A 12,799-nucleotide genomic window follows, 5' to 3' on the forward strand; every position below is an offset into this window, starting at 1 on the left:
TGTTTAGGTCTAAAGGTATACATTTCAGTTCCCTGAAATAGCCCAGAAATTGAGGTCACAATTCTAATGTTGCCAGTGTATCCTCCCAGGAAACGTCCAATAATGCATTACAAAGGATTTGGGGAATGAATGTTGAAGGAATATTTATAAGTAAGGCAACATCTGTGGATCGACCTTTATCTTATAATTTTATAAACCAATTACAATAGTTAAGTAAACTTATAGTTAAGTATAAACTTAAATAGCTAAGTAAAATGATATGATTCCACCTGAAATTCTCTTTCCTTGGTATTAAGTTATTATCACTAACACACACACACACACACACACACACAGTGTGCATTGGCCAACCAAGTTTTTTCCTTCGTGTATGTCTATCCCCTTAGTTCTGAGGGTTTTCCTTTGGAGAAAATGATCACTGTATAATATTCAGAATGGTAAATTTAATCCAAAAAGTAAATTCTTATACTTGTATACCAATTTAGAATGGAAAACAGATCAGACAGGAGAAAACCTGAAGATAGTAAGATGATTTCTAGAATTCATGCTTATACTTAGGGCATTTTGGAGACTCAATTGTAATATAATTAATTGTTTTATGATTTCTTTCTATTGGTACTCTTCATGAATACCTTGACTTTTAAAGAATGCATAAATTGAGCAATTGTTGTCAAGTTACTATCTTCAACAGATTCTCATGGAAAACGTATAAAATACGGCAGGAATCAGTATCCTATTTTAAAGATGAAAAGACAAGGGTTCAAAGAAATCAATTAATGCTTTAAATTTCATGTGAATAGTGAATAATAGAACTAGGTCTCAACCCCTTCCTCTGATTCATGCTCTATACCACCATTCCTTACATATCTGTCAGGCATACCTGCTCCATGCACCTGGGTCCTAATCCACTTGCTTCTCCTATCCCCTGTGTTGCTGTAATCTGCAGTGTATCTTCACTTTGTTTTCCCACTACAAAAGTAAAATAGAGAGATGAACAGGCAGACTTGACAGGAAGGCATAATGTACTTTCTGGAATATATTTAACTATATACTTAAGGTTGATTTGGCCAGTAATGTTGAATTTCTGAACTTCAAAATCACTATATGCGTCAGGGAATATAATGGCTAATAATAGTACAATGCAATCATTGCTCTAAAGTGCCCTCACAACACATATCAACTTGTAACCTCATCTTCCTGTCCCAAACCTGCTTCTGGGAGTCTCAGTGTGAAACTCTGGCCTTGCTGTTCTATTCTTTAACCCCTCCAATGGCTCCCTGTTGCCCATAGGTTAAAGAAGATATGCTTTAGGGTGACCTTCCCTTTCTCTTTTCTAAACTCTTTCCCAACTCTCTTCTTTTTCTTTCCAGCTATCCAGAACAATTTTGCAATTGCATTCCAAATTGTTATACATCACCAAGCTTTGGCCCATCATCTCCCTTCTTTATAAAGGCCAACTTGTGTTTTTATTTTCTGTCTGAACATTATTCTTTATATCAAACCCAGCTTGGACATCTGTTTATAAAATTATTTTAGTATCTTCCCATTCCTCCACTAAACAGGTTTATGATTCTCTCCTTTATGCACATATTAATTAGATTTTAATTATTAGATTCTACCTTGGCACCTACCACAAGATTTTACAATCAACTATTTTATGTCTCCTTCAATGTTTCATCTTATTTGCCCTGTTCTTAGCACAGTGCATAGCAAGATATAGCAGGTTCTCAATACATGATTACTAGGTGGCAATGAAAGCGTGAATACCCATTTACCAGAGTAGCTAAAGAAATAGAAAATCAGATTTTCTCAAGGACAGTCCCAAAGACCATGCTGTCTTTTCTGGTTCTCTCTTGACCCTACTCTCAATTAATATTAATATAAGATTACTGAAGATCTCACACACCTTAGTTTAAGGGTACAGAGTTGCTTGAAAGTTTATATCTATTGAAAATAACAGAGGATATTTACTAATCTTATGCAGAATTCCAGACTTATTTCTACTGCCCTTGAGGAAGACTTGGAACATTGTGCATTTTAGTTGTTGGTTTGCTTACTCCATAACCTGCTATTCTGCATCTCTAAAAATAAAAACACAATATGAAACAAAGGAAAAATATAGCATTTTTTAGGCTAATGGAGATCCCCTGGATAATGACAGTATTCACCCAGACCCAGTCCTCAGAATATCATTTACACAGGAAGAAAAGCAATGGCCAAACCTAAAGAACCTTGTGGAGATAGTATGAGAGGTCAGGACTCAAAAGACCAAATACCTAAGTAAAGGAACAGAATAACTAAAAGTAATATCTGGAACTAAGTTTACTAATTTTATAATTGATTTCCTGTTTTAGGTGGTTTTTAAAACATTACTTACAAATTCATACAAGTTTTACAAAGAGATTCTTCAGAGACTGTTATGGACAAATACACATACAACTACAAATATATTTTGGGAAAATTTGTTTTAAATAACAGTTCTAAAAGTGTATAATTGGGGGTCTAATTCTGTAATATAGAGAACTGCATTCTGAATTTGTAGAACTGTTTCACATTCAAGCTCCAAACAGCTTCAGTTTTTGAACAAAGATTTTATTTAGCAACAAAGTTGCATAAGATGTGAAACTAAACACTATGAGATAGAAACTGCCTCTGAGTGCTCAGAGTCAGTAGCAAAAGTAAGGCATTTGCACAAATAAAGCTTATGATGCATGCTAAAGGAGAGATCAGTTATAGCCAAATACATAAGAGAAAAATTTCCCACCTAGAGGAATTCATGAACCACTTCATGGAAAGAAGGGGGTACTGCAAGAAGCAAATGCCATAATAGATATTAAAACAATTTGTAAATTGTTAAATTCTTTTCTAATGTTAGATGACTTTTCTAAGAACAGAATGGAACGTGTTGCATTCTGAATTAGCCATCAAGAAGGGTTCCAAATCTAGGCAATTTTAGATGTAAGATCAGCAGTCCACTTCTTGGTGGAACCAGAGAAACATGTAATATCAGCAACAAGGAAATGCCAATCAGCATAGGTTCCCTTGGTGGAAGAACCTGACATGGAAGCTTAGTTGGAGATGGGGCTACACTGAACACCCAGATGGCCAGGCTGGCACTTCTTCATTCTCTGGCTCCGCCAATAGCTCTTCCTTCTCTTGCTACAAAACCACGTGAGCTTTTTCATCCCCTGAGTGTATTTGTGCTTTCTGCTTCTGGATCATTTCTTATTCATATTCAACTCATCCTCACCCTCATTGACCTCAGATTCTATCTGAGGACTGCTCTATGTTTTTGTTTCCATAGGCATCGCATGATGCTGATCCTCTTTTTTGTCTTGATTCAATTTCCCATGGTAGGGAACTTAACTGTAACAGGTTTTTGTTTATTTATTGTTATTTTCCTCCCTATACCAGCCCACATTAGACATCTCTGTTAGGTTGAAGAATGCCTTCCCTTGAGTCAGATCCTCAACAGTTGGTCTATCTGTTTTGATCAGGCAGACAAGATCACAAAATTCAGATCATGGCCAACTTAGATTTTTTTATCTCACACACACACACACACACACACACACACACACACTCATGCAAATACTGTTGCTTTGCACACTGGATGATACAATGCAAACAAATTTTTTTTTAAGTCTGTATATTAGTGATGCTTTCTTCCAGTTGGGAGGGACAAAAATAAACATGAAAAATAAACAAACTAGACAAATCCAGCAGGTGATAAATGCTATAGAAATATTAAAACAGACAATGTTAAAATACTGGGATTGCAGCAGATAACAAGATGCTGGTTTGGCTGAATGGTTACAGAAGAGAGGGTACTCTGCAAGGAGAACAGAGTAAGCAGGGTGCTGTGGGAGTGGATTATGTCATAACACCACAAGTAAAATGTATCAAAGTTGCTGAATTATTACACCAATAGGTCACCAAACTGAGGTTAAAATTAACATACCATGCTTAGAATACACAGATGCTTCTCAATGCATGGAGTTACACCCAGATAAACCCATAACATAAACTAAAAATACAGTCAGTCAATGCATTTAGTACAACTCTCCTAGCTTGGCAGCATAGTACACTGTAGAGTACTGACTGTTTACTTTTGTTCACAAGGTTGATTGGGAGGTCTGGTTCACTGCTGCTGCCCAGCATGGGGAGAGGATATGGTGCTGATGATTGCTCTCCCCGAGAAAAACTGAAATTCAAAATTGAAAATGTGGGTTTTTATTGAATGTATTTCACTTTTCTATCATCATATGGTAGAAAAATCCTAAGTTGAGTGACCACTGGATTTTCTGTATGGGCTATCTAGTATAAACTGTGAATAACCAACTTTCAAATATGTAGAAGGCATTAAACTGAGATAATAAACAGACTATTAATTGATAGTGAGAAAACTCACTAACTTGCTGCAATTCCTACTACATAGGGTTATTCAGAGGGTAAAAGCCAATGTGAAATGAAAGGTATAAAAGCATTTGTGAACCAAAAGACTTTCTATAAATAAGCAGGACCTTATTTGACTAGTATAAACTAGAGTAAAGGGACACACAGTGAGTCCCAGTCCAGGTAGGCAGTCACCAATCTTATTTTCCAGAAATGATGAGTAATCCAAAAGTGCTAGTGATTTTCAGTAGAAAGCACCTTACCAAGTCTGAATTTTACTGGGGGCAGGGGAGGTGGGGGAGTTGGAAGCTTTATATACATATATTTATGTTACTGGTTGAAACACTATTTAAAATCAAAGTCTCTTCACTTCACCACTTACTTAGCCTGACTATTTTATAATTTCCACAACAGAAGATGTTACAAAAATATATTTTTCAAGTCAGATGTTTGTCCTAGATTTTGAGCTCCATTCTCAAGACTTGCCACATTTTTTCTATATCATATAAAATCAGGTACATAGCATGACAAATATTTCAATTCATTTCTTGTAACCATGGTCCCATAATAAAAGGATAAGGAATTACACGGTCTACAAATACCAGGTGGAAAACATTCAATAGGTCATATTTTTTTTTATTGATCTCTTCCTTCATCCATCACTAACTCCTCTCTAAAAGTTCATTTACATTGAGATTTCCCCTGGAGAATGAACTTTTTTCTATATCCATTTTCTATATCTTCCCTATATCTCCCCAAGATAGGAAGACTTTGTATATGAATTTATTTATGTGCACATTTGAAACAGTTATTTCACTTTTTATGGTGCAAAAAATGACCCAGAATTGAATATTGCTTTTACCACTAAAACAGTTGTATGTCCATGAGCAAGTTACTTAAATTGTCTGAGACTCAGTCCCCAAATACAAAATTAAAGATGGAAAGGGATGATTCTGCACAATATACTGTTTCAATGATATTAGTCCTCTTAAAATAGAATAATTTTCTATATATTCATTTGATTATAGAAAGAAACAAATATGTTTGTTTTGAAATCAATACAATGTATGGTTTAGGATTTTTAAGTGAAGAGGTTTAAAGTACACATTATTTACTCAATGGAAAAAAAAGTATTATCTTGAAGTTATAACTACATATTAAAATTCATGTTCCAGAAATAAAAAAGTTTTAATAAATGTTATTGTACTTATAGGATAATTGACCATTTAAAATATGATCCATTGGCTATTTTGCCTTTCAGAAGGAAGAGCATTAGGTTATACTAATTACTGAGTAAATTTTATTTTCTCATCTATACCAGAATTAAGTTAGACAGATACTTAAAAGGAAACTTAATAATAAGCAAGTTTCAATCTCTTCTTGACTGGGAATTTATAAAAAAAATGTTATTTAATTCAGTAGTTAGAGATTTTATATTCTGAAGCCAGAGTATTTGATAGAGATATTCAAATTATTTCAAATATGACTGAGTTAGTAGAACAATAATGATTTGCCTTTGACTGGATCTTTTACCAAGAGGACAGAATTTGGAAGTAGTAGATAAATTTTCTTCCCCTGGCTGAAACTCACCGGCTATGTAATCCTGACAAGTTACTTAAACTTTCCAAGGCTTAGCCTCTCTAAGAGTAGGGGTAATATTTCTACCACACTCTCCTTACAGAGCTGCTTTCAAGAACAAATGAGATAATGCACATAAAAGCACTCCAAAAAAGCTCTGAAACATTGAAAAGGAAAGGAGAGGAGGACTTGGCCAGAGTTAGCAGCTCCTTCCCTTGAGTTCAAAGCAGGCTGTTCAATATGCTGCATGGTTTTATAATTATTTATTCTTGGGGACTCAGTGATGCAAAGGTAAGGGGAAGGGAAGAAATGGGGTCTATCAAGTCCCAGCCTAAACCTTCTGACCCAAAAGAAAAACTTAGGTTAAAATTATTTATTTAACCAAAAAAGATGTACTCCTGTCTTGTTTGTGATGTTCAAGTTCTCCAAGAGGACAGACAAAGATGTGCAGAGGAGAAATGGCAGCTGGTCAAGGGATTGTCCTGGTTGATGGGTGCTAACCTCTACTTTAAAAGGCCAGGAAAGGGATGGCTCAGGGCATCTGGGTATGGCTTTGACATCTCAGCCAACAGACAGCTTAGTGGCTCCAGAGCAGTCCACTGTCTGCCATAGAAATCCCTGAACGAGAATCAGAAACTGGTCCAAGGCTGGAGTGTAAAAGGATTCTTACATTTATAGACTAAGATAAATTGGTGAGGCTTAGTGGGAGACACTGTTGGGTACTTTGCTGCAGGCAATAGTTGTTCTGATGTTACAGGACAGATCTTGCCCAGTCTCCCGTACACAATCCCTCCCTCCCTCCCTCCCGCCCCAAGAACCAATCAGAATGAAAAATCATCCCTGTTTCTTGATTTTTGGACCAAATAGTTTGATTTATACTATATGAATAACAGATAAAAAGGCACCCATTCAAACTCACTCTCTGGATGAAAGGGTGTTTTAATTATTATCATACCTGCTATTTTTCACTGGCAACGATTGTGATAACCTCCTTCTATCACCCTCAAAAAACAAACAGAAACCATTCAAGGTACATTACATTGTGTGCACCTACCTATGTCACTCTCTTCTAACAAGGAGCATCTGTCTGCCAACACTTTGACTTCAACAACCCGGCTGTTTTTGACAGACTTAGAGAGGGGTCCACAGAGGAAAGAATTGTCTTCTGATTAAAGCTTCCAGGCAAATTAAAACTCTCTGGACAGGATCCTCTTTCCTTCACTTAGATTTCGGTGAACAGAAAGTAGATTATCTCTCCAGGCAATTATCAACTCTGAAAGTGCTTGTGGTTTTAAGACTTGGGCAGAACTTGTTGCAAACGGCATTAGCATAACATACTTCCACAAACTCTAATTTCAATGGCTCTTCCATCCCACATGATGCATGATGAAACTGATGGTCTGTGTTCTTCCCTCAGGGTCATTTCTTTTCTCTCTCTCTCTCTTTTTTTTTTCCCACACAGAGCCAATCTGTCTCATTTAAATACAAACTATTATATTAACCATCCCTTTCATCCCTTTTTTTATTTTCCGTATCATGAGCACCATGCATCAAAGGTAGGATCATTATTTTTCCCCTTATTTTCTCTGTTAGGGACCCTGATTTTTATAGAAATTGTTTCTTGCATTAATAAAAGATAAGAGCCAGAGACTGGCAACAGATTCTGTTGGTCTGATCTGGGTCTTTGAATATGTCAAACCTGGGATACTTCATACAACACCATCCTGGGGGTCCTGATTCCTTTCCTTTACAGATGTAGGGTGGGCTGACTTGGATATAATCCAGAAATCTTGGTGTCTGATAAAGTCTCCTGAATAATTTTGCTCTTGTATTATTAAAGCAATATAATCATAGTTTTCTGGGGCATTATAGTCCCACTTAAAACGTGTATAAACTGCTTTATTAGAGATTATTGCACTATTGGGAGAGAAAGCAAAAGCAATCATTGTTTAGGATAATATGAACTGATAATTTAGGAATAATTTATTCTCATAAATGTTCTTATGTGTTCATGTAAGTTTATGACATGGTGTGCGTTGTAGCACATAAGTTTCACCCCAAAGTGGGGCCTTTTATAGAACTTATCTAAATTGACTTTTTATTATTATTATTTTGGTAAGGTATTGAGCTGTAGAAAATTGGTAGGGCTAGTTGGATTCTAGGGTGTGGAGATTGTCACAGCTCCCCTTCACCCTGTTTCTCTGCCCTGTTCTCTGATCTTTGCTTCATTCACAAAAGCTGGGGCAGTTGACAGAAGAGCAGTGGTCTATCAAAAAGGGGATTTTTATAGAGAGATTTTGTAGGGGATTTTCAAGTTTGGGATGGGAGATTTGAGTACGTAGGTTTTTAAGGTTCCTTTCAATCCTGAATTTCCCTGAAACAAAACTTTGAAATAATTTCCAGTCATAAACACCAACAACAAAAAACAATTTTAAAGAAATTTTGTGATATGCCACCAAATAGAAAAAAACAAAATAGTAATTGTGGCAACAAATCACACCTGCCAAGGAGACCAAAAATGCGCTATTTTAGTCAGCATTACCTTTCAGTTTTAAATAAAGTCTGTCTTTAAAAGTCAATTTTTAAAGGTAGTTTCTTATTATCTTTTTCACAAAAGGGAAAAGGAATGGAAGAAGGGAGTTTTCTAGAAGCAAGTTATAAAGATAAAACAAGTAATCACTAGGAATAAAAGAAATAGGACAGAAGCAAGTTAAAATTATACAGTGTTTAAAGATTCCACCCTATTTTCAGAGAGAGATGGATGATGAACAGATCAACACATAGATATGATAAATACATAGATGTTTTCTCTAGATATTTTTAAAATGTTTTTCTAATACCCGGCATAACATAATCATATGGGGATCTTTTTGTTTGTTTACATTATTACATTCATAAGAGTTAACCACTGCTAGGATGCTACTGAGTAATTTTCTCTCTATATTTACATATGTATAATGTCAAATATGCCAATCTCTTTCTTATAGTTTCTGGGTTTAATATCAAAATTATACAGGGCTGGGGATGTGGCTCAAGCGGTAGCGCGCTCGCCTGGCATGCGTGCGGCCCAGGTTCGATCCTCAGCACCACATACCAACAAAGATGTTGTGTCCACCGAGAACTAAAAAATAAATATTAAAAAAAATTCTCCCTCTCTCTCTCTCTCTCTCTCTCTCTCTCTCTCTCTCTCTCTCTCTCTCTCATCTCTCACTCTCTCTTTAAAAAAAATTATAGAACTATTCTTCTATACTTTTTTATAGTACAACATAGTTTTTTATGTTTAGAATTTTAATCTACGTAAATTTTATTTTGTATATCAAAGAGGAATATACTCTTTTATTTTTCTCCAAATGTATATGGTAGAATTGTTTCTTTTTCCTTTACTGATGTGAAATGCCATGTTTAACAATAATTTAACAATCATGTTTAACAATAGTTGGGACACAGGGCATAATCTCAATCCTCTTCTGCTCCATTGGTCTTTCTACCTATTCCCCTACTGGTATTATATGGATGCCGACTTCAGTGTTTATACTATATTTTTCTATCTACTAGAGAAAATCTTCCTTATGTGTCTTCACTTATCCATTTTTTGATAGATAACCCCTAATAAATTTTTTGGCAGAGAATTGTCTCAGGCTGAGTAAAGTCTGGGAAGTGTTAATAATCGAAGGTAATAGAAGAACCCCTAAGATTCAAGGATTTTTCTCCCTCAATAAACATGATTCAGTGGGTCAGTGATCTTTTCCAGTGTTTTTTTTTTTTTTTTTTTTTTTTTTGCTTGTTTGTTTGTTTTTGTTTTTCGGGGGAGAGTACCGGGGATTAAAACACTGAACCACATCCCCAGCCTTTTTATATTTCATTTAGAAGACAGAGTCTCACTAAGTTGCTTAAGGGCCTCCCTAAATTGCAGAGGTTGGCTTTGAACTCAAAATCCTCCTGCCTCAGACTCCCAAGTCACTGGGATTACAGGTGTGCACCACCGTGCCCGGCTCCAATGATCTTTCTATTAGGTATCCAAGGCACTGTATCTGGGTCCAGGAGGAGATGCTGCGAACAGCACCTGCATTACAACAGTACTGTGGCAGACCAGGGGACATACTCTTGACCAGATCAATCACTGCTTTTAAGAAGCCCTTGGCCTAACAAGGAAAGGCACCCATTGAGGTGAAGAGACCCATTTCAACTCTGAGTTCAATGAGACGTAAGAAGTCCTATCACCAGAAGCTAGGATAAAAGTAGAAGACTCTTACTAGTGAATGATTCATTTGAGTAGCAGGAGATAGACAATTTTCAGGGAATGTGAAGCAGGAAGCTGGTAGATAGTAACCCGAACTCTGCCCTAGGAGTGCTAAAAAAGCAAATCTCAAATGAAAAAGTTTCTTCATTTACTTCTCACCTTTCCTATGTCCTCTTATTGCTTTATAGAAGCAAGCTGGTTTTTGTAGAAAGGTGATCCTTGCTAAGATACTGCTATTTATCAGAGGTTTCATATGGACCAGATACATATGTACATAAAATTTTAAAATTTTAATTTAATGCTTTATTTATGTACATCTATTATCCATTATATATATATGCATCTAATATTGCATAAATAAATATATGGACACATACAAGTTTATTCCTGAGCTACCCTGGGAGGTAGCTCTTATGATTTTCATTTCATACCTGAGACACTGAGGCTCAGCTGCCCACCAACATCATACCACTACCAGGACCTTTGGCAATGACTTCAGGGTCCTAAGCCTCATGTTCCTCTTGTGGAGAAAATTTGAAGATCCACTCAAAGGACTATTTTGAGTAATTTACAATATAATGGTTATAAAATGCATAGCAAGGACCTGGCACATAGACAGTGTTCAACCAGTAATAAATATTCAGGTCACACAACTATTAAGTGGCCCAACTCAGCCAATGTGAATTAAGAGATTCCCCTCAGGCTCAAATCAAACACTAAATACTTATTAGGATTTGTTTTAAACCATCTTCTATGGCCTTAAAAGAAACCCTTTAGTAAAGAGAAGGGTTAGATTATCTAAAAAGAAAATTATTTGAAACAAACACTTACTATGCAGCAAATGGAATGAGTTTTTACTCCACAATCCCAACAGCTCACCTTCCTCCTTCTAAGCACTCCAGTCAGGAAAAGTCACATTTCCAGACCCCAGGTTTCTGACAGAAACACACAGTACCTGGTAAAAATCACTAAATTTCCATAGCCCCTTGGGTTCTGCCTGAGTCCATCAACATGTGCCATAGCTTACACTGATTCGACTGGATGCTGCCTCCATACTCCACCTCCTCATCCCCATGGACCCTCCCAGTGACTCAGAAACAGCAGGCAGATCAGAGGGACTCAGACTACAATGGCCCTTCAGCCCAAGCCTGGACAGCATCCCTTCACATCTGAAGAGAGACTGCGGGAACCTGGCCCAAGTAACCAGTCATCAAATCCTTGTTGTTAATTGATGGAAGTGACAGGGCCCAGGAGAAAGCTAGGTCTCAGGACTCTTTGCTGCTTTTCCCTAATGAAAGGCATAACATTTTTAATTGTTCACCCAGGACAGATTATCTTTTGTATAATCTCCTTGAGTATCCTTCAAAGAGATAAGGACAGATCTGTGCCTATAACAATATACTGAAATTTACTGACCCAGCAGGGTGACAGTGAGAGGGAGGTGTGATCATGAGATGACAGTGTCAACACTGTAAGATTTGGGAAGGTTTAACCAGAGAACTGCATCTAAACATTCTCATTCTTCTTTTAGCCCTCTTCTCTCTCTCTCTCTCTCTCTCTCTCTCTCTCTCTCTCTCTCTCTCTCTCTCTCTCTTCTTGTTTGGTGCTAAAAGTTCATAGGGACAAATGGTCAGTTGAGAAGGCAGAATGGAAAGGTGGGTGTTTGTAAGAGAAGTGGGTAAAACAGCTCTACTATGCATTTTTCAATCCCTCTCTTCCTTTACAATTTTTTTTAAAATTGTTATATATGACAGAAGAATGCATTACTATTCATATTACACATATAGAGCATAATTTTTCAAATCTCTGATTGTACACAAAGTAGAGTCACACCATTTGTGTATTCATATATGTACTGAGGGTAATGATGTTCATCTCATTCCATCATCTTTCCCACCCCCATGCCTCCACCTTCGCCTACCTCCCTTTGCCCTACCTAGAGTTCATATAATCTTCCCATGCCCACACCCTACCAACAACATTATGAATCAGTCACTTTTCCAAGCACTGTCTGTATTACATTGTTTAATCCTCAGCCACATTAGGAAGTAGGAATACTGTGATCTCCCTTGTATAGTTAAGGCAAGTAACTTGCCCAGAGCCACACAATTTATAATTGGTGAAGGCATTACCCAAACCCAGAGAATCTGATTCAAGTGCTCATGACCTCTAACACCATATTTTCCTCTAACACCATATTTTCCTCTAACACTTTAAATACTTTTAAAAATAGAATGAGAATTATTACTGCTCTTGACATTTTGGAACAGGAGTGGTATACTCTTTTCTCTCCAAGCAGAGATTTTCTTAGTCACTATTTGAATAAAAGAAAAAACAAGTCTACTAAATTTATTTCAAAGTGTCCTATACTGTTGCATGAGCCATGAGCCCCTAAAATAAGCCAAGCATTGATTAGTGACTGGATCAAGTTCTTCAGAATTTTACCCAGGAAAATTGTAAGGCCTGGTGCAATCTGGGACAGAGAAGAAATTAACATCTCATAAATCACCTTTTGATGAGTCTTCATGTAATCTCACTCTCATCCTCTTACTATTAGACCATAAGAACTGAGACCGCTAGAGAAAA

At 36.6% G+C, this 12,799-nt stretch overlaps 1 protein-coding gene and 1 long non-coding RNA gene across 4 annotated transcripts in view; one reads left to right on the forward strand and one right to left on the reverse strand.

The window, feature by feature from the left end:
* LOC120884390 (uncharacterized) overlaps nt 1-7,360 on the reverse strand; it is a 37,781-nt gene extending 30,421 nt beyond the window's left edge. The window contains exons 1-2 of the long non-coding RNA XR_013436648.1: nt 7,028-7,360; nt 881-969 (exon numbers count right to left, since the gene is read on the reverse strand). This is a non-coding gene — a long non-coding RNA (uncharacterized LOC120884390). The remainder of the gene's footprint in view (nt 1-880; nt 970-7,027) is intronic.
* Nucleotides 1-12,799, forward strand: part of Kcnmb2 (potassium calcium-activated channel subfamily M regulatory beta subunit 2) — a 242,537-nt gene that overhangs the window by 36,309 nt on the left and 193,429 nt on the right. The window contains exon 1 of one of the 3 annotated variants that reach the window (XM_078043683.1): nt 7,399-7,529. The exons of the other annotated variants lie outside the window; for them this stretch is intronic. Coding sequence (XP_077899809.1) covers nt 7,510-7,529 — 20 coding nt within the window. The 5' untranslated portion in view covers nt 7,399-7,509. Of the gene's footprint in view, nt 1-7,398; nt 7,530-12,799 lie in introns of those variants that run through there. 3 annotated transcript variants of the gene reach the window in all.

Source organism: Ictidomys tridecemlineatus, chromosome 3 (genome assembly GCF_052094955.1).
Source record: "Ictidomys tridecemlineatus isolate mIctTri1 chromosome 3, mIctTri1.hap1, whole genome shotgun sequence".
In the NCBI taxonomy this organism is placed as follows: domain Eukaryota; kingdom Metazoa; phylum Chordata; class Mammalia; order Rodentia; family Sciuridae; genus Ictidomys; species Ictidomys tridecemlineatus.